The 21,301-nt window shown below is 41.2% G+C and overlaps 2 protein-coding genes across 2 annotated transcripts; both read right to left on the bottom strand.

Annotated features, from left to right (window-relative positions):
• Positions 1-1,721: 1,721 nt before the first annotated feature.
• On the bottom strand, positions 1,722-18,124 carry LOC133110171 (inter-alpha-trypsin inhibitor heavy chain H3-like). The gene is made up of 21 exons (XM_061220076.1): positions 18,035-18,124; positions 15,742-15,768; positions 13,870-14,030; positions 13,567-13,671; positions 11,244-11,406; positions 11,009-11,119; positions 10,317-10,445; positions 9,833-9,949; positions 8,976-9,144; positions 7,919-8,044; positions 7,538-7,719; positions 7,062-7,247; positions 6,478-6,617; positions 6,094-6,254; positions 5,799-5,822; positions 5,379-5,429; positions 4,983-5,096; positions 4,401-4,602; positions 2,280-2,452; positions 2,011-2,122; positions 1,722-1,862 (listed from the first exon to the last, which is right to left on the bottom strand). The coding sequence occupies exons 1-21, from the start codon at positions 18,122-18,124 to the stop codon at positions 1,724-1,726; spliced, it is 2,682 nt and encodes an 893-aa protein (XP_061076060.1). The 3' UTR covers positions 1,722-1,723.
• Positions 18,125-19,443: 1,319 nt separating this feature from the next.
• LOC133109684 (musculoskeletal embryonic nuclear protein 1-like) lies at positions 19,444-20,918 on the bottom strand. The gene is made up of 3 exons (XM_061219161.1): positions 20,855-20,918; positions 20,404-20,527; positions 19,444-19,816 (listed from the first exon to the last, which is right to left on the bottom strand). The coding sequence occupies exons 1-3, from the start codon at positions 20,861-20,863 to the stop codon at positions 19,707-19,709; spliced, it is 243 nt and encodes an 80-aa protein (XP_061075145.1). The 5' UTR covers positions 20,864-20,918; the 3' UTR covers positions 19,444-19,706.
• Positions 20,919-21,301: the final 383 nt, after the last annotated feature.

Raw genomic sequence — 21,301 nt, 5'->3', positions numbered from 1 at the left:
AGACTCCGGTTCCGGGAAGTTCGGGAGAACAAGTGACCCCCGTCACAACCCTCCCTCGGCTGAATGGGGGTGACCTTTTCCCTGGAGTTCGGGGCAAGAACGTCTGACATGGCCCGATTTACGACAATACATGCACAGCCCCTCCCTCCGTCTCCGATCCCTCTCCGCCTGCGAGAGCCGTGTTCGTCCAATCTGCATGGGTTCGGTGGCCTCAGGGGAAGCAGGAGAGTCCCAGGTGAGTACGGGAGGTGTGGACCGGCTCTGGACGCTGGTTGGCGGCTGGACACAGGTCTGGTCCCTTCGACGCTCCTGAAGACGATTATCTAGACATATAGATTGAGAGATGAGACTCAAGATCGTTAGGGCACTCGGTTTTGGCTAAACAGTCTTTCAGTGAGTCCGACAGGCCATTTAAAAAGGTGGAAACCAGGGCCGTCTCATTCCAGCCACTTTCTGCGGCCAAAGTTTGGAAAGAAATGGCGTAATCAGATGCTCGGTCTTCCCCTTGGCGGAGAAGCAAGAGTCGCTTAGCTGCCTCTTTTCCAGCAGCAGACTGGTCAAAAACCCGCAGCATCTGATTGGTAAACAAAGAGAAGTTAGAGCATTCAGGACCCTTTTTCTGCCAGATTGCCGTGGCCCAGGCTAATGCCTTGTCCGTCAATAGGGTGATCACATAAGCTATTTTGGACCTAGCGGAAGGGAACGTGGTGGGCTGCAGCTCGAAGGTCAGTTGGCATTGCGTTATGAACCCACGACAACCACCAGAGTTACCGTTGTATCTTTGGGGTGCAGGTAGACGTGGCTCCGCGCCAGGGTGTAGAGGTGCAGGTTGTGGTGGGGCCGGAGGATCGGGAGATGAACTTCCAAAAAGGGTAAACTAAAAATACTCCAAAAGGTAGCCAAACCACAAAGGGCAATCCAAGTCTCGAAGTGTACAAACAATCCAGGGTCAAAAACAGAATATCCAATCACAGTACATGTAGACAGGGAATCAGACAGGGTTACTCACAGAGGGTTAAAGTGAAGAATCAACAAAGACCAAATGAAAAGGACCGGGCTATATACAGGAGACAATGGGCAACACTAATCACAAGACTTAACAACAGATGCGTGCAACAAGACAATTAAGCAGTGAGACAAAATCAATTTAGTGACACCTAGTGGCTAGCAACACAAAGTACAACACTGTGACATGCTCCCCTTTATTTTTGTGATTGCATACAAGTCAGACAAAGAGAGTTCATCATAACATTTGTTTGAGGTTGTTTCCATTGAACCTGATATCTGCCGATTAATGACATGATAAGGTGCAGAGGAAGACAACGAAATAGATAGTAAACATTTGCATACTGTAGATGATAGTATGCTGGCCGAATACACTTTAATCTTTTGTCCCTTTCACCAAATTACAGACCCAATGTTAGCTTTTCAGACTTTGATTAACTGAGTAAAAATTTGTCTATGGCAAAACACATTTTAAGAATTTAGGAAATCCTTATGCAAATCTATGTGTGATCGGAAACAAACTAGCAAATTCCACCAGATTTATCATACACGTGTAGACACAGCTTTTTTTTTCACAGCTTACGAATCATACATCAAAGGCGTGTGTTCGCAAAGTCTTCAAATACAGCAGAGAATGTAATGTAAATAGAGGTCACCCATAGCAACAAAGCCAAATGCAGCGTTCATGTCATATCAGAATGAAATTATTTGGCGCAGCTTAGCTGGTTTTGAATATTCCAGAAACAATGTAGTCACTGGCTGTGCCTTCTATAAGTCCTGTGCCGTTGTTGTGAATGAACCAGCATGGCACACGTTCCCCGTTCTTCACATCCCAACGGAAGTCCCGCTGCCAGCCCCTGTACCACAGAGCCACACAATGCACGTGAATAACAGAGATTCCAAAATGTAGTATTGCAGTCTGGTTGTGTGTGTGTGTGTATGTGTGCGTATGTGTGTGTGTGTGCACGCACCTGAATCAGGGATGTTTGTGTAATTTTTTGTTACCTGGTAACAGAGAGTCGGGATCCCTTCACTGTCATTGTGGCATCTGGTTTGTCTGGGGAATCTCCATGATGAAGCTCACCAATCTCAAAATGCACACCATTGTAAAACTGGCCTGTATGTGGGAGAAAAAGGTTCAGAGACTTATTATTACACACAGACTTATCATGTGTTATTCAACTAAAATAACATTGAAAATCAGTTCACAATGAGCTACAGATGTACCGGCAGGATTCAATGACTCCCCAAGCTAGCCCAGCCCCTGGTCTTACCCAGTAGGCCATGAACAGCGGGGGAGAGGAGGTGGCTGTCCAGGGTGTAGAAACCCAGGTAATCCCTATGGTACGGATGCTTCTCCCACACCTTGTGCAAGATAATGATGAACTTCACCGAGTCCTTCAGGGCGACAGTCAGACTTCGGTCCTTTGTCACCTGCAGGTCAATGCTGCAAGACAGAGCATTGTAGTTCATGTGATTCACATGATGGTGTAACATACAGAGACTTCCCTTTCAAGAGGATAGTAGGCATAGAAGGTATGACTACCTGGAGGACTGACATGGATTTGATAGGAACAGAACCTGAATGATCTGTAATTGTGTTTAATTGTCATTGACACAGAAATAGTCAAATTTAACATTTTTTACATTTACATTTTAGTCATTTGGCAGGCGCTTTTAATCCAAAGCGACTTACATACCATGTCACATTATTAAACATTTTTTGTGGATGCTGGATGCTGTTTAAATATCAATATTGTGCAGAACTGATCATTTTGTGGACTCATCTCCATTTTTCATACGTCCTTCTTTTTGTTTTTACTGTCGTTAGAAGTGGCCAGTATGGCATTTGTTTAGTGTTTTATATGTTGTCCTTTCAAAATTAAATGAACTGCTCGAAAATGCATAAATGACAAATGGTTTTTGGGGTGGACTGATGACTGGTTTGGCATGGGTCAGACAACATCTTCCTATGACTGGGTTGAGCCCATCAGTTTTCCAGTTTCTATTTTAGAAGCGTCCTTGCCTGTATCTCAGTTTTGCTCAGTCTCTGACCCTCACCCCCTACAAACTGGAGTCCCGCAGGGCTCAGTTCTTGGGCCTCTCCTCTTCTCGCTATACACCATGTCTCTTGGTTCTGTTATCTCTTCCCATGGCTTTTCTTATCATTCTCACGCTGATGACACCCAACTCTTTATTTCCTTCCCCCCCGACACCCAAGTCACCACCTGAAGCTCAACCTTGCCAAAACTGAGCTTCTCTACATCCCTGCTAAGTCCTCTCCGTCAATCGACCTCTCACTGACTGTTGAGGACTTTGTAGTTTCCTCCTCCCGTACGGCAAGAATCTTGGGGTGACTCTTGATCTGCCTCACCCTGGCTCCACAAGTATCCTCCACTGCCAGAACCTGCAGGTTCTTTCTGTATAATAAACGCCGTATCCGTCATCTCCTGACGGAGAAAGCCACCCAGCTCCTAGTCCAGGCGCTCGTCATTTCCCGCCTGGATTACTGCAACTCCCTCCTAGCCGGTCTCCCAGCATGTGCCATCAAGCCCCTCCAGCTGGTCCAGAATGCTGCAGCCCGCCTGATCACCAGTCAGCCCAGGTCGACTCATGTCACTCCGCTTCTCATTGGCCTCCACTGGCTTCCTATTGCCGCACGCATCCGTTTCAAGGCCCTAGTGTTGGCATTTCAGGCTGCTAAGGGGACTGCCCCACCTTACATACAATCCTTGATCACTCCCTACTCCCCAGCTAGACCACTCCGGTCTGCCAGCTCTGGTCGCCTTATGGTTCCCTCTCTACGTGCACCTGGCAGTCGAGCTGCACATTCACGCCTGTTTTCCGTTCTGGTTCCTCAGTGGTGGAATGACTTGCCTACCACTGTCAGGACAGCAGAATCCCTCCCCCTATTTCGACGCAGACTCAAAACCCACCTTTTCAAACTCTACCTTCGTCCTCCCTCCTGATTTCCCCCGCCCCTCCTTTCTAATATCCCTATCCTTGTCTAACCCCGACCCCCCCCCCCCCCCCAACAAAAAAAAAATTACACTTATGACTTACTATATGTTTAGAACAGCATTCCATGTGTATTTTCCTAGTTCTGGATGTGATGCTTTGACTTGTGGTAGAACCTATGCACTTGTAAATTGCTTTGGATTAAAAGCGTCTACCAAATTACAAAAATGTAAATGTAAATGTAAACTTACATACTCCACACAAACAAATCCTTTGTTAGACCTTAATCTTTTGGCACCCACATTATTGCACTCATCTTTGGGGTCTAAGGGAAGGCTCAAATAACTGTCCACCAGAGCCAATTGAAGGACATGGTGTTGGACCAAAGTCTGTGCTTGCCTGGGAAGACTGGTGAAGAACTTTTACTCATTGCTCACCTGGGCCACTTGAGGGATTCAGTTGTGGACCAGGAGAGTGAAGTCTGTGTCCCGCTCTGTAAGACTGTGATACTCTGGGTGGTCACCTCCAGCTGGAACCCAAGCTTCTTGTGAAGGATCCCAAACCGGCCAAAGTAAGTATTAATTTTGCTCCCAGGGTCTACCTTCTTGTCCCCAATAGTCTGCGCATTGACCACAATTCCTGCAGGGGGTTCAGGGGTCACAGGGCACACATCAGGACTGCAGAGAACTGTGCAGGACATCTCTCAATTCTATTCAATCCCGCAGCGATGTGTATGTTCAACCCACCATCAAAATGTCAGCGCAACCGATGTTTAACTAAACTCACCATAGCAAGTTTACAGTTTTACTGAATAAGCCAAGTTATTCAGAATTACAATCATTGTGAGTACACAAAGTCAAAAGGAAGTCAGATGGAATGGAATTTCTTGAAGTGATTTTGCCTACATTCTGCAAAATCATCCCACTGTCCACACCACATGCATTCTGTACAGGAATGACGCAAATTGCATCTCCACACATACTCACTTCATATACTACTGGTTGTACCCCTGATCTCACCTGGCAATGGGTCTCTAACCAGACTGAAGATGGTTCCAGGCGCATCGTCAATGTTGAAACACAGAGAGTCATTCTGTTCTGGCACATTGATGATGAAGTGGGGGTCACCGTCCACTGGTAATTAATATCAGAAAAGTTCAAGTGTTGCAGCTCCAAAACAGATAATTCTAATGTAGACAAGCTTGCTCTCTTCAAGCAAGCTGTCTTGAAAGCTCACTTCTTGTATGGTATTTGTGTTTTGCCATGGATGGATAAATTGGTCAGATTACATAACTGTGCAAATTCATTCTACTGTATTTCTCCAAATACACAATAGCAAAATATCTGATAATGTCGCATGTGTAATCTTAAATTAATTTTGAAATGAAGTAAAGGAAATCCCAATTGTGGACGTACCGCTTGTAACAGGGTCGTAATGATATGATGAGCCTGTGTACCTGGGCGGGTCTGAAATCAGAAATGCATTTTTGTCATTATCACCTTGTGGGACAGGTGGGGATAAGTGTCACAGCATGTATCCCATAGTATGTCCAACTTCATGTGTCCAACATGCTAATCCTGAATATTTGGCAACTGACAACAGAAATTTACATAAATGTAGACTTTCTCTACGACTATTTATCTAATCATGGAATACACAGTATATTCACCAATTGCCAAGCCCAACTGCTAACATTTGTCTGAATTTGACTGTGATTTCAGAAAACTCCCTAATGTTTCCCTAATCTGGTTTGAAAGAGCAATGGACAAAAGTGAAAGAATCATAAAAAGTCAGGTAGATAAATAGGGGGTGTTTTGTAGCTGACCAATACTCACCGAGAACTGAATGTGATCGCTCACCTATAAACCAACATCAAAAACAAAATGTCAAAAAAACATGCTTTTATCAATGCTTGGGATCACCAGTCAGAGATTAGACTGTTTAGATATGAAGATCATGAACAGTTAACCAACAGCAGCCTGAATTGGTAATTGTAATTGTGACCCTATGAATTTCTAATGCCTCTCAGTGATTTTGCTTATGAAAGCAGATTACACTGTAGCTCAACAGTCTGTGAGCATTGCATACTACTGTCGCTGTTCCGCCTGCCCTCCCACCACCAAATCCTACCCTCAGTCAGTTTGTCAGCGATGAGCATGTCCGATGGGGCCTCGTCACTCTGGGGTTTTGTGGCCACCATGGAGGTGAGCGGAGTGACAAAATTGTACTTCAGGGACATTTCCAGAGCCCGGGCGGTGGCATTCGCCCTCTCGTGTTCTGGGCCACTGTCCCTGTGGAGACACACATCCAGAGAGGGCAGAATGAAGAATCCCTCCATATGACAGAGACATTTCTAATCTGTGAGTTTAGAGGGTGGAAAGGGTGGAAAGTCACAGAATTGAAATATGAATTCAAATGTGATACAGTGGATGTGTACAATTCTGGGGATCCGGGTGGCACTCCTGCCTTAGGGCATAAGTAACGTGTACTGTTACTATAGAGATTCATACTGACTTCTTGCTCAGCAACTGTTGGATTGTGAGGTATGCCCAAAGACGCTCTGTGAAATCTCCAAAGATGTACTTGTCATCAGGGAACACCACACTCCAGTCCAGGGTGTTGGCTTGACCCTTGTAAGAGATATCTTCTTCCAACTGGGGAGACAGAGTAGTGGGTAAAATCATTGTAACGTCTGGGCATTGTGCATTATCACGAGGTAGTAAATATAGTGGTGTAGAAGGGGAATTTATTTTAGGGTGGTGTTGAATATGATGTAAGATAATGTATAGTGGTGGAAGGCACTGTAGAACAATAAGAAAATTAACTAAACATATATTTTATTTTCCTCCATAGGTGGAATGACCTGTTTCATTTCTTGGCTTCTGTAAAATACTGAGATTTGGGAATTCACACAAGCATGTGTTCTCCATGCTCTTGTCCTTCTCAACGGTGGATGTTGGTGACCATCTGTGCATGTGTCAGGCCTGTCTTGCATTGTTTTTACTTTATTCTTTTTTTCATGTCATTCAGTAACATAGGTGGGCATGAACCATTCCCATATATGTGAAAACACATAAAACAGTGATAATGTATCTCACCCCCAGTGCTGACACCTCCACCAGGAAGTTCTTCAGTTCAATGTCAGCCAGACGGCCAGCTACAACAATCTCAGATCCATTGAAGAGCTGCTTGAAGTGATGTTTGGTCAGCAAGTCAACAGCATTCTTTGGATAATGCATGTTTACCTCGGAGAGCAAAGTGCTGGCTACCTCAGAGTAGAAACCCTAAAACAGATAACTGTGTGAGAACAATGCATCTAGGAGCTCACAATCCTGCACACACATTTGTGCACAGACAAAACATATACAGTATAGTCCTGAACACAGTAAAATTCTGTGTCCATTTAACTCTAAAACAGTTAAAGAATAAAAAATAACACAAAGTTCTTGCAGTATAATTAACTACATAGTAGTACTTTTAAATTAGAGCCCAGTAGGTATACAACAGTATTACAGCAAGGGTATTGTATAATAAAATACATATAACAATGTAGGGGTTAATAAGGGGTCAGCACATGCAGTTGTAAGGCAGCATCAGAGTCCTCGTAGATCCTTCTGGCCAATCCATTGTTCTGCATTGCCATCACATTCAAAAAATCATAATCAACATCATAGCCAAATCCAAGGCAGAAAAGAGTCATGTCCTCATTAATTGCTTCCCGCACATTCTGATGGATTTTGGGAAGCCTCGTCTCCCCTGCACACAGGCACAAGCAAACACTTAAAAACCATTCCCAATAATGCCATATTTGTATATATACTATTCTTTCATGTGAGTCATTGCTGTCAATGTTTAGTGATGGCTAGTAACAGTATTCTCATGTGTGTTTTGGTTGTGTTGTCTGACTTGTTATAAAAAAATATGAGAACATCAGTGTTAATACACTTGAACATACCGGAACTAGGCTGCCCATCTGTCAGCAAGATAACCATGGACATACTCCTCTCAGGCAGCTTGTTGTTAGCCTTGTCTTCTTGCAACATTTTAACTCCATCCAGCACAGCATCATTGATGTCGGTATCTAAGGGAAGATGGAGGAGGCACATCAAATTACTCAAATGAAAGCCATGCAGAAGAGACACACAGCCTAAAGCAAAAGACATGTTCAATTACAGCATCTACTTTTATTTTTTATTTCCCGGTTATACGGGGAGACTTCAGTGGGGTACAGTGTACCCCGAGTGTCAAAAAGAAAATCCTGCAACCATTCCAAAAGCACCTTTATATCCATTACCTTAATAGATGTGACCTTTGAAAGAATTAGCACGGACCACATCGGACCATAAGAGCAGAGTACAAAAGGATATCGCTTTGAGTTAGTCCTAGTAGACGATGCCACCCGATATCCGATATCCCCCCGCTATACATCTGCTAAGACTACTGCAGAGGCTCTGTTTCATTTTTTCTCCCGTGAGGGAATCCAAAAAGAGATTCTCTCAGACACGGACACTGACACAACAATACAAATTATTGGATGTCAGGTCTATTCAAACCGACAAGCTGGTGAAGCGGTTCAATAAGTTGCTGAAGACAATGATTTGTAAGTAACCAGATTTCAAGATGGATAATGGATATGTTGTTTATTACCTGTTCTTGATTGACACTATTTTAGTTTATGTATATTATCATTTTGGTTATTTTATTGTTGTTATTGTTGCTGTTTTCATATGCTGTTTTATACTGCTTTGGTCCTGTCTTGGCTAGGTCTCACTTGTAAAAGAGGCTTTAATCTCAATGGGACTTTCCAGTCAAATAAAGGTTTAATAATTACTTTGATAGTGAAACCAAAATGTCAAAGGATCTGCACTTCAACCACATGTCAATTGCTGATCACAAAAAATTGTAGAGTAGAGCCAAATCAAGACAAAAATATGTTTTTGTCCCAAACATTATTGGAGAGCACAGTATATACTTATAAAAATGATATTGCTAAAGGATTGATTCCCACTCACAAAGACGGACATCAATTTTCCTGACATATTCCTTTGCCTCTTCAACATTCTCTTTCGTGGCCTTGATCAGGGATGGTTTCATTCTTTCAGTAATGGTGTCAAATAGGACTATACCAAAGTAGTCCTCTTCACTGAGATCATCCAGGATAGTCAGCAAGGCCTCACGGGTCTGAGGGAGTGACAGAATCATTACTGAGGGACCCTCTAACACCTGACATGCATTTGGTTAACACCTAACATGCAAGTCTAAGACTGAGGGAAAGGTTGTAAATGTTTATAGTGGTACAAAAGTATCTTGTATGCTTCAATGGCATTAACACCACCTCCCCCCACACACATGCCCCATAGTTAAGGGAAAACAACATCCATGTTCTGCAATGGCCATCTCAGTCTCCTGACTCAAATCCCATCAAATACCTGTGGTCTGATCTGTAGAGGGGTATCAATGATTCTGAAAAGTTCTGCATGGAGGAATGGTCAAAACCCCCTCCAAATGTGTTCTCTAAATGTATCACAAATTATAGGAAAATACTGATGGCTGTCATATTTGCCAGGGGTGTTTAAACCAGAGCTGTATTAAACTATGATTTGCAGGAATGAATATATTAACATTAAAATTTAAAAAACCCTCGGCTCTGGAGCAACCTTCCATACAATATTAGGTATGTAATATTAAGTTTTAGTAACCTAAAAACCTTTTTAAACAAACCTGGCTTCTGTAATGACTGATAGCTATGTGCTGTGCATGTAATGATGCATTATAATTCATTATAATCACCTATGCTAAGAAACCCAATAAAACACTTCCATAACACAAATCAAGGAGTGTCACCTTCTCCAAGTGCAAACTGACTCACCTGTCGCATTTTGTTCCCCATCATTGATATACTGATGTCTATCACAAAAACGATGTTCTTTGGCATATGGGGCAAATCCGTGGGGGCAAAAAAATGCACAAAGTACCCATTTACTATCTGGGAGAGGAACAAAGAAGGATTCAAGAGTTACTATTTGTCTGTCAAAACAAACCCACTCACAATACCAATGGAAAATATATTCATAGCATTTTGCCTGCTCAAAATTAATATTGCTGAAGATGTAGATATTTGGGTATTACAATTCTCCATGCTTTGTGTTCAGTTGTTTCTCATAATTTCTCATCTATAGGAATTAATTCAACCTATGGTGAGGACAACAGATTTAGCAAAACAAATTTTAAATAAAACAAAAAATATATTTCATTGCCAGGTCAATCTAAAAAATAAAAATAAATAAAAATATATTTCACTGCCTACTTTCTATATAACTTAGAATCTCTGTTATGAAGCACAAGTCACTGACCTGAATATCACCAATGCCTTTCTCTCGATTCACATCATACTTGACAATGAAGTCCCCATTAATCAGGGTCCCATCACAGCCAGGGCATTCCCTCTGCTGATCCAGTGTTGGTGAGAAGGTGATATGGGCCTTGGTTGGGGGAGTGGGGGTGAGGGAAAGAGTAGATTTGAACATTCATTAATAAATAAATGTTAAAATAAAAATTAAAATAAAACTTTTGACCTGACTATTGACCAATAGTCCAAGTGACTAATTTATAAAAAGTGCATATGTTTCATGGATTTGACACGAAATGGACTTGACTGTACATGAAAACTGATCTGAAAATGTTCTTATATGCATGCCAACTCCAGAGGATGCGTAGAAACCTTTCTTTGTAGCCATGCAGTAGTGCAGGTTCAACATATTTTTTCAGACGTGATAATATCTTGCCAATCCCCTTTCATGTGGTGATGTGTAGGCTATTACACCACATGTGTCAATGTACCTTTTGTGATAAACACTCATGTAATGCTGTGGGCCATTAAGTGGGGTAGAGCCATACGTGCAGGTTTGGAGGTGAAGCAAGGAGACATTTCACCGACAACATTTTCATTGGAATTGGACGCTAGACTATCAATTATTATTGTGGTTATTGTTAACCCCCTTCAATTTCTACAGAATTTGTTCTCCTTTTTCAGTAAGACAATTACCTTAGTGTCAGTGACAGTTTTGTCCACAAGAGGGAGTAAGTCATTGCTGATGAAAGTACCAGAGGCATCCAGAAAAGCAATTCCTTGAGGCTCATAAATGTCTACTATAATCTGTTGATGAAAGACAGAAACATAGTTCTTGCATACTCCTGTCAAGGTACAACAAAATAGACAATGGCATATTGCACAGCTGAAGTCAAAGATATGACTATGTCTTTTGCATGGTCTCACCAACCTCAAAGTTCTGGATCAGCTGTTTGGGTTTGACTCTTGTCATGAGCTCATATTTGCCATGACTGCGCTGAAGTAGCTCTTCATGGGTCAGCGTGAAGATGACTTCACTATTGGCTGCAATGTTCACCGACACAGAGAATTTCTCCATCTTTCTGCCAGATGCCCTTGAAACACACAAACATGGCATGTATAAAATTCTACCTGGGAGGTAGATGCATGCAGCAATTTTTCACCACAATTTGCCCCAAACACATATCCTTTGCCGTTGATGACTGCCTGAAGTTTGCGACCCATCAGTGTCACCAGACACTGGATATCTTCCCTGGTGATGCACTGTCACGCCTGTACTTTAGCCATCATCGGTTTCAATTTGTTTTGTCTTCAGCAAGTGATATGCATGTTCAATTGGATTCAGGCGAGGTGATTGACAACCAGTCACCTTTTTCAAAACCTCCATGTTTATTTTACAGTAGCAGTGTGTTTAATACTGGTCTCATCTGTCTCATCTAAGGACATAACGATTGTTTGAATATTGTGGAGGTTGAAATGCATGGACCCCAAGAAATGCAGCGCCCTGTGGGGGGTGGGCATTATTTGACCCGTTTTAAAACTTTGGCAGGGTTGTAACCCCCCTTTCCCATAAATTACACCCTTACATCGATCCATAAGACCTTGTGCCAGGACTCTAGTTTTCAAAAATACTTTTTAGCCAACTATTAGCTGGTTATTCTGTTCTTGAGGATTACCAGTGGATTGCATGTTTTCATGAATGCTCTGTGGTTCTGCTGATGTAGTCTTCTCTTTATGGCAGTCTGACACATCTACTGTATGCCTACACCCTGGAGAGTGTTCTTGATTTGCTCAAATAAAAATCCCCAGTCTTAGCATTTTCTGTTTCCTGCTTTGTTTTTGTGTCTCTTGTCCTTGTTCGCTTTCCGCAGTCTTTTCATTCATTCATTCATTTCACCGGTGTCTCAGTACCCATTTCCCTGCACTCACACCTGTTTGTTATTTCAGTTAATTTGTCAGTGTATTTATACCCATCTGTTTGCCTAGTTTCTTTGCCAGATTGTAATGTGTTTTGTAATGTCTTTCCAGCGGTTCTCTGCCTGCATGTTCTGTGTTCTGACCTCCTTTGTGTACCCCAAGTTTTTTAGATGACCCTTCGGTTCTGTGTTTGATTACCTGCTTCTGGACTTGAATTTTGATTCTTGGAGTATGTTTGGTCCCTCTGCCTGTATGGAATGTTTACCCTTGCATGGACTTTTGCTTGTCATAACAACTACGAACATGACTATTCCTGCTGAAACTTTGCATTCTTCAGTTCGGGCACCTGATTTTCCGGGCACCTTTTCATAAAACTGCCAAGACATACTGTAGCTTAGAAAAAACAATGTACAATGCTCACTTTTGGTGATATTGTCACCAATTTTGAAAGCGGGTTTGTCCTGTATTGTGGCTCCATTCTTTTTCTAAGCACACAAGATACAGCCACAATAATCTGTATCCTCTCAAAAACATCTCAGAAAATAATTTCAGTGAGAAAAAAAAAAGTCCACTTCCACTGTGTTTGAGCTTGTGTAACTTTGTTTTAGCAATACTTAAAGTAATTCTCACCCCAAAGGGTTACCTTTCAGAAGATGCCAGGTTTATGCCTGTAGTCATAAACCACAAACGTCGCTCTGGATAAGAGCGTCTGCCAAATGCCAATAATGTAATGTAATGTAGTCAAAAGGGTTGCATTTAGAAGACATGTTTTTACAGACAGAGACATTTTAAGACATTTTATGGCTTTAACCATGAGGGAATCATTTACAACCAGCAATTAAAACAAGTGCACTTTGCAAAGTGATGCAAACCCTGCAAATACTGTGCACTGCTAAAAATATAATTATAATAAACTTCATTTGTCCACTCGTTTCATACATTAATGCAACGTACAGTACAGGTAAAAATGATATAATTTGTGAGACCGTTTCAGGCAATCACTAACAAATATATAGTGTTTCCAAATGTCCTGTGTGGTTAACCACTTGGTGGTTAACCACTACAGTGTATTAGTTATTGGTGACGTATTTTATTCATAAGAAGACTTTGATTTACTTGGTTTCTTGATAATACTACCACACGGAAATGTTTAATTATATTTTTAATATTATTTTTATTTCCTCGTGCATGGGAAGCCACAAAAATGTATGTCATTTAATGTTTCAGTGCACTGCCATTATCAGAAAGCAAGTAGGCTAAATCTTTTTACAAATGTAATTCATTTGCAAATACTTGCCATTTTTTAATGAATTTGAACAGATTATGTGTTATCTTACTTGACCAATCCAGCAGTTTGTCCTCTAGAGACTGCAGCCTGATATTCCTTCTTGGCCTTCGTTTTCTCTTTCACCTCACCCAGATACAGCTTTCCATCAACCTCCCTGAAACACACATACAGTGTGAGAGAGAAAACACCATCCAACTGCCCTTAGCTGGAATTTTCAGCAGGGGAGAGTTCCATGGAGATTTCCTGCTATGTTTCAGAGTCTAATTTCACATACGGCTTGATCCCTTCAATTATTTGAATTATAAAGCCATATACTGTACATATGGTTTATGGTTTACACAAAGTCACTGACATGCTGAAGTTTGTGATGAAGGCAGTCTTGGGAAGCTCCACATTAAAGAATACTTCTTTGGATGACTTGGCTCTGTTGATAGCAGTGGAGCTCATGACAGTGTGGGCAAAGTGAGATGCCACCTTAGAGACCACTTTCACACTGCGTACCACCACCTTGCCCTGCTTACAAAGAGGGAGAATCAATCAACAGTACAATCAATTGTAATTTTTGTTTTAATTATGGAGTCATTTTGCTGTCTCTTTCACTTTCAAGCCTCTTGATGCAGTGCATCATATCAATGCAATGCAATACATTTTGTTGAAAAGGCTCTACTTAACAAACTTTGCCACTGTTCCTCATTGTTAATTACATATACAGTCCCCTCCAAAAGTATTGGAACAGCAATGTAAATTCCTTTGTTTTTGCTACACACTGAAGACAATTGAGTTTGAGGTCAAAAGATATACATGAGATGACTGATCGGAATTTCAGCGTTTATTCCTGGTATTTTTACCAAGATTTGTTTAACAACTTAGAACATATCACCTTTCGTATCGGTGAGAAACAGTATTGGAACATGTGACTGACAGGTCTTTCTTGTTGCCAAGATGTGTCCTGGTATATTGACTGTTTAAGCAATAAATAGTTCTGAATGTCGACTCTTGGTTTTAGCCTTGAGTTTTGCCTGTGAAGACTGCATTTGTGTTCAAAAAGATAAATCAACATGAAGACCAGAGAGCTGTTTTGGGGAGAAAAAGAAGCCAATTTGAATAAATCCATAGCACAAGCATTGAGGACAGCTTGTACAACAATTTGAAATGTCCTGAAAATGAAAGAAACCGCTGCCGTACTGAGCAACAGACATCGCTCTGGTCGACCAAGGACAACCACAGCAGTTCACGACAGAAACACTGTGAGAGCTGTGAAGAAAAACCCCAAAACATCAGTCAGTGACTTCACAAACAATCTCAACAGGGTAGGGGTGAAGGTATCAATTAACCGTTCAAAGAACACTTAGAGTGCAGCAATATAGAGGCTCTACCACAAGATGCAAACCACTCATCAGTAGTAAGAATTGGAAGGCGGATGTGATGGAAAGGCCAAAGTGTGGATAACGAAGGGATCTACTCATGATCTAAAACATACAAGCTCATCTGTGAAGCACGGTGGAGGAAGTGTCATGGCATGGGCTTGCATGGCTGCCTCTGGAGTGGGCTCACTATTCTTTATTGATGATGTAACTCCTGATGGTAGCAATAGGATGAATTCAGAAGTCTACAAAAACATTCTGTCTGCCAACTTACAGAGAAATGTGTCCAAACTATTTGGAAGGAACTTCATCATGCAGCAAGACAATGACCCAAAACACACTGCCATCACAACAAAGAACTTCATTAGGCAGAAAAGGTGGAAGGGTTTAGACTGGCCAAGTCAATCACAAGACCTTAACCCTATTGAGCATGCATTTCCCCTCCTGAAGAGAAGATTGAAGGGGAAAAAACCCACAGAACAACTGAAAGAGGCTGCAGTAAAAGCCTGGAAAAAAAGAATGCAACAGTTTAGTGATGTCAATGGGTCGCAAGCTTGATACAGTTATTGCAAGCAAGGGATATGCTTGCAAATATTACATGTGATTTACTTTAATTTCCTTAAATACTCTCTGTTCACCTAAAAATTGGGTGGCCTGATACCAAAGGTGCTATGTTCTAAGTAATTTAATAGATCTAGGTGAAAATACCAGGGAATACCTGAATTCTTGACTCGTTCATATTTTTATCCTCACCCCAAATGTATTCAGTGTATTGCAAAAACAAAGGAATTGGCCTTGCTGTTCCAATTCTTTTGGAGGGAACTTCTAATATATATATAAAAAAACGTAATAGTGCTTACCTCTTCACTGTCAGGACTTCGCTTCTGCTGAAAAACAATGAACAAAAATGTACAGAAAAAATAAAACAAATACTAGCACACTATATCAAGACATAGACACATACGATTGGTAAAAACATCTGTTGCAATGGCGCTGGAATGGGCGGCGCTTCCGGCGCTATAGCACCACCCGGGGAAAGTTAGAAGTTTCAAAAACACAAACTCGGAAATCTAACTACGTAAACTCACCGTGTTCCGAGCAGAACACAGGGAAGCGGTCGCTTCCACCAAAAGTTATCGTCCGTGCAATGGTAGTTTTTCTACTGAGGAATGTGATTCAGGATTATGGTTGCTTAATGATTATCTTAGTCACAGTGTATGCCGAAATGGTTTTACACAAAATATACTTTGCACACACACAAAAACCAAAGCTGATTTGGAAGTAATTTATTTAGTTCTTCGGTGAGCTAACTTGGTGTTAGGAACATGCTGAGTTTACGTTAGTCACGAAATAAAGCATATTACTACTCATACTAAGATAACTCCAAGTTCAACACAATCACTAAACAGCGTAATGTAACTGGCCGGAGACTAATAGATGTGGCAAGCCGTGGTGGTTTCCCCACTTACTGGTGTTCTATACCCTAGCGGTTGGCAGTTAGTCAAACACCGCAAACAACAGTTTTTGGCAAGTTTAAATTAATTGGCGTGTTTGTATTTTTAACCTGCTTGATGCCACCTCAAATATACATTTCTGTAATTAATTTATCGAAAAGGTGATGGTCGTTATAGCGGGACGAAGTTTCAAATAACAGCATGTCACTTGAAATAGCCTGAATTTGTAGAATCATATAACGTGTAACTATCATATCCTATTTCTGTGTTAATCATATTGTATAGTGCACGGACTCTTTTTATTAATGTTAAAGACTATCACTTTGAAGACTTGTATGATGACATGGGGACAACTGTTTTATTTTATTTATTCATTTTTTAAATTAATTAATTAATTAATTTTATATTGCAATGATCATTTGAATTTGAAAAGTTTATCATGAGTTTTTCTCCGGCTTTTGAATACAAAGCAGTCCCAAAACATGAACATTAATGACGAAAACAACGTATCACAGTCAGCACCAGTAAGATTTGGGTTGTCCCGGTGCCTATGCGCCTTTGTTGTTTGGATTGTATGAGATATATTTTCCAGACACTATGCCACATAGGCATTAGTAATAAGGTGTTGAAGTCGGGGCGGAGGGGAGGTAAAGAGGAGAGTACCTTTAGCTGCCTGGTCTCAACCTGAGCATCCTGGAAGAAAGGGTGGAGCACTGTTTAAAAATGTTTCATTTACAAATGATTTGCATTTGCAGTCCCAAGGCCCTGCTCGATACAGTGGCTTCAGAAAGTATTCAGACCCCTTCACAATTTTCACATTTTATTATGTGTAGATTTCATTTGGATAAAATTCCCTTTTTTGCCCATTATTCTATACTCAACTACCCATACTGACAAAGTGAAAATCTGTTTTTCGGAAATTCATAAAAATATATATATTTAAATTATATATTAATTCAGTGTTTTGTAGAAACATTTGGCAGCAATTACAACTTTCCATCTTCTTGGGTAAGTCTCTCCAAGCTTTGCACACCTGGATTTCTCTCAAGCTCTGTTAGATTGCATGGGAAGCTTCTGTGACCTGCCATCTTCAGGTCTCTCCACCGATTCTGCAGACTCCACAGTTCTTTGGGGTTTATGTCTTGACTTTGGCTGGGACATTCAAGGACAGTCAGAGACTTGTCCCAAGGCCACTCCAGCATTGTCTTGGCTGTATTCTTCAGGTTATTGTCGCGCTGAAAGGTGATCCGTCTCATAACAGGCTGAATACTTTCTGAAGCCACTGTAAATACTGTCACATGTGAGCCCCAGCAGGAAGATTAAAGATAGCTCATATAATTAAAGAAAATAGCCAGAGACACCACGTTACCTGTTGCAATGTGATATTACAGTACAGCACAATTCCTAATGTACAACAAATGCCTAAACGATTATGCTTTAATAACTTATAGATTATTGCAGGCAATGGTGCTGTATGAAAGAGAGGAATGGGAACCACTTCATGATCAAGATTAAAACAAGCCAACAGTGCAACTGGAAACCTGCAAACAGGCATGCTTATGGTGTATAAAAAACACATCACGTTACACATGACACTATGGACGCAGTTTAGTCAATACAACCTCCCTATTAGCCCCAAGGTAAGACTATTTACAGTACATAAATAGAATGAAAGGAAAGACAAAGGACAGAAATTCACCTGAGACAGGGTGTCCTGGGAGATGATGAGTGCCCCATGGGCAATGGTGGCGATAAACGCGTAGAGCAGCACAGTCCTCAGCCCCAACATGACGAAGTTTGAGAACAGCACTGACCAACCCTAGCAGAACTCTGCGTTAAACCTTATGTGGCAAGTGGGTGGGGTGTGTGGGAGGAATCAATAGGACTATGAGCTGAAGACAGGATCAATGACCAGCAGACGTGACCTCTAGCCCTCTCTCTGAGATAATTGCATGAAAAGAAAAAACATCTTAATGTACACAGAACATGTCAAATCTTGAAGTGGATGGGCTACAGCAGCAGAAGACCAATAAGTAAAAAAATAAGCCCAATACACTCACCAAGCACTTTATTAGGAAAACTTTTACTTCATTACACCTACTTATTCATGTGATTATCTAATCAGCCAATTGTGTGGCAGCAGTGCAATACATACAATGGTGTAGATGACTTTGAATGTGGAATGATTGTTGGTAGCAGACAGGGTGGTTTGAATATCCCTGAAACTGCTCGGTGAGAGTAAATGCGTAGCAAATTGGTCACTGAGTGTATATACGTATTTTCCTTATTCTACTGTGAAGAAGTCCAGGCTGCTTGTTTCCATGCATGAAATTTGTCTCACAATGTAATAAATGTATTAAGGTCATATAACAGTTTAACCCCCCCACACGCACACACACTATCACACAAATATCAGTGTGGGACAAGGTACAGTCAGCAAGGGACAAGATGTCATCTCATCAGTACTGAAGTCACAGCTTCCAAAGGGCTACTCTCATGTCTTTAATAGTGAATCAAGTATACAGTACTGCATGACATAATGTTTTCAGCACACACCCCACTCTCTGCCTGCAGCAGACTCAGCTACTTGTGTTTCTACAGGACAGCACTCTTCTACTAGAGATACTACCAGACTCTCTGCAGAGTTCATTCTGGATTAAAATTCTGGAAGCCATACCCTTACCTGCTACTACACACATGAAATGCATAATTTCTATTAATTTTATTACTTTTCTATTTATTTTTCTGAAAATGTATGCAAATAGTAATGTGATTGAATGTGAGGTAAATTAGTGAATGATATACTTGGTTTCACTTTTGGCAAGTATTGCATGGTTTTTGGTTTCAGAAAGGAAATATTTGGGGTTACTGTAAATTGACGATTCATTTTTAAGAATATTTTCTTTTGAGTCAAACTATTTCTGTTGAACTCTGAGTAAATATAGCCTTTGGCCCCATGGTGAAATATGTGCTTTGTAAATAATTGAGATAGATAACCCTTTTTTTTCCACTATGGTTTTTAAGCAAATAAACCCTAAAAGACTAAAACAGTCCCATTTCATAAACAAAGCCAAATGTTTAACTCTGTGATAAAATATAAAACTCAAAAACATAAGAAAGGTTATTTTAATCAAATATTTGCCATACATTTACAATTGACAAAAATCACTGCTGGTATTATACATATACTGTAATGTACAGAATTAATGTACTTTATTTTGTAAAGCATATGCACAGTACTTAAACTTCTATATAAAAATAATTGCGGTATGGAGATCGCACATATATTTTCAGAGAGTTCGTCTTTTAATCCTTCTGCAATCTCTCTCTCTCTCTCTCTCTGTCCATCAGGATATCTGTGCTCCATGGTGCTACTTCCCAAAGACGCTGCCCGATGGTGTGGCACTAGGCTGTTGGAGGGCTGTCTCTCCCCCAGACCGCACATTGCTGAACACAGAGGGTGCCACCTTCCCCATGCGCTCTGGTGGTGACAGGGAATTGACAGTAAGCAGAGATAAAAAATAAAAAAAGAGAATAAAGAACGCAAACACCCTCTCATCAAGCACAAGAGGGCATGTTGCGCCCCTGTCTTCAATATTAGGTGTCATACTCTTTGCTGTCTTTGCGTTTAGCAAGGTAACAATTATGCCTGACAGGTCAGTATGGTACATGAATATTCTTAAAAATATAAAAAACCGAAAGAAGAAAAAAATGACAGCAAGTGAAATTTACAGATTCTCGCAAGCCTTCTGAGCCTTGCACAAACTAATAGAAATGTAAAACCAGTGGTCTTAAGTCTCCTCAAGCACTAATGTTTCAAAAAGGTTATACAACCTTTTGCCTATTTGTTTGCCAGGGGTAATTTCTGAGCGAAGTGTTCTCTATGCTAGGAATGAGGTCACTGGCCTAAAATCAGACTACCACACCCCCAGCACCACCCTATAAACCACAAGCAGCCTATAGAAGGAATGGAAATTTGTACTCAGTATGAAAAACCCTTCCTCCTTGCTTCTTGTCTCTTGACCCCTTTGCTTGAAAAGCCTCTGATCTACTGCAATGTAAACTCACCGCACTCAGCCATAACTTCATAGGTCTTGCTCTTCACTTCGCCCTTCAGGCCCAGTTTGCTCCTGGCCCCTTTCAGGTCCTCCTCTTTCATCACTGGCCTCTTCTTCTTCTTCACCTCACCAGGCTGAAGGAAGGAGAGCAGAGGGAAAAAGTGTCACCCGAGGCAACTTCTTTTCTGAACCATGTTAATTTCCCATGTCAAGTTCAGACATTTTGCCACAGCGGGCGTTCTCTTTCTTATGACAGCATTTTCAGTCTGGCTGCTTGTAACCACCACTACAGAATTGTGCTGTGTCCCTGGCAAAGAGCTTGTCTCCATGTCGAATTACAGCCAAACTAATGGAGGCTTTGAGCATTCCTTTCAAACTTATCTTCACATTAGCACCTTCCAATTGCTCTTTCCAAACTGGATACCACCCAAAACGCAGAGACTTCCTGAAAATTGTCCTACCTGGGACATGGTGTAAGCAGGCTTGTTGAGGCTCCTGGTAGAGTGGATGTCTCCTCAATTCCTCTCTGTCCCGCCTACTATATATCTGGCTGTGTGAGAGTTGGCATTCTGCCAAGGCAGAAAATAAGCCAGTGGGCTCTTTCCCTCTCTCCGTATCTGTCTCTCTGTTGTAAGGGTGTATTATTAGGTATGAGATAACAGCAGGATATAGCTGGAACTGTTTCGTCAAGCTCCAGATGAACAGCTGAAGGAGACAAAAACAGCAACACCCACCTCCTTCCCCGCCTCATATGTGTGATGACTGTTACACTGCCCCACTTGTTCAGAAGGATGTCCTGAACCATAAAACAGCCCAACCACTTGTCACTTTGCATTTCCAGGATTAGGGATACTACGTAAACAGAGAGAAAGAAACTAGAAACAAACTGACTCATTAACTAAAATCCA

Source organism: Conger conger, chromosome 14 (genome assembly GCF_963514075.1).
Source record: "Conger conger chromosome 14, fConCon1.1, whole genome shotgun sequence".
Taxonomy (NCBI): Eukaryota; Metazoa; Chordata; class Actinopteri; order Anguilliformes; family Congridae; genus Conger; species Conger conger.
Note: the sequence above shows the minus strand (reverse complement) of the source record. Positions and strands in the feature narration are given on the sequence as shown.

Coding starts and splice junctions, on each gene's coding strand:
- LOC133110171 (XM_061220076.1), bottom strand. CDS start 18,124: ATGTTGGGGCTGAGGACTGTGCTGCTCTACGCGTTTATCGCCACCATT. Junction 7,248..7,537: donor ATGCTGCCTTACAACTGCAT/GTGCTGACCCCT, acceptor TATCTGTTTTAG/GGTTTCTACTCTGAGGTAGC. Junction 1,863..2,010: donor TCCCGACTCTCTGTTACCAG/GTAACAAAAAAT, acceptor TCTGTGGTACAG/GGGCTGGCAGCGGGACTTCC.
- LOC133109684 (XM_061219161.1), bottom strand. Junction 19,817..20,403: donor TGAAGTTATGGCTGAGTGCG/GTGAGTTTACAT, acceptor TGTCACCACCAG/AGCGCATGGGGAAGGTGGCA.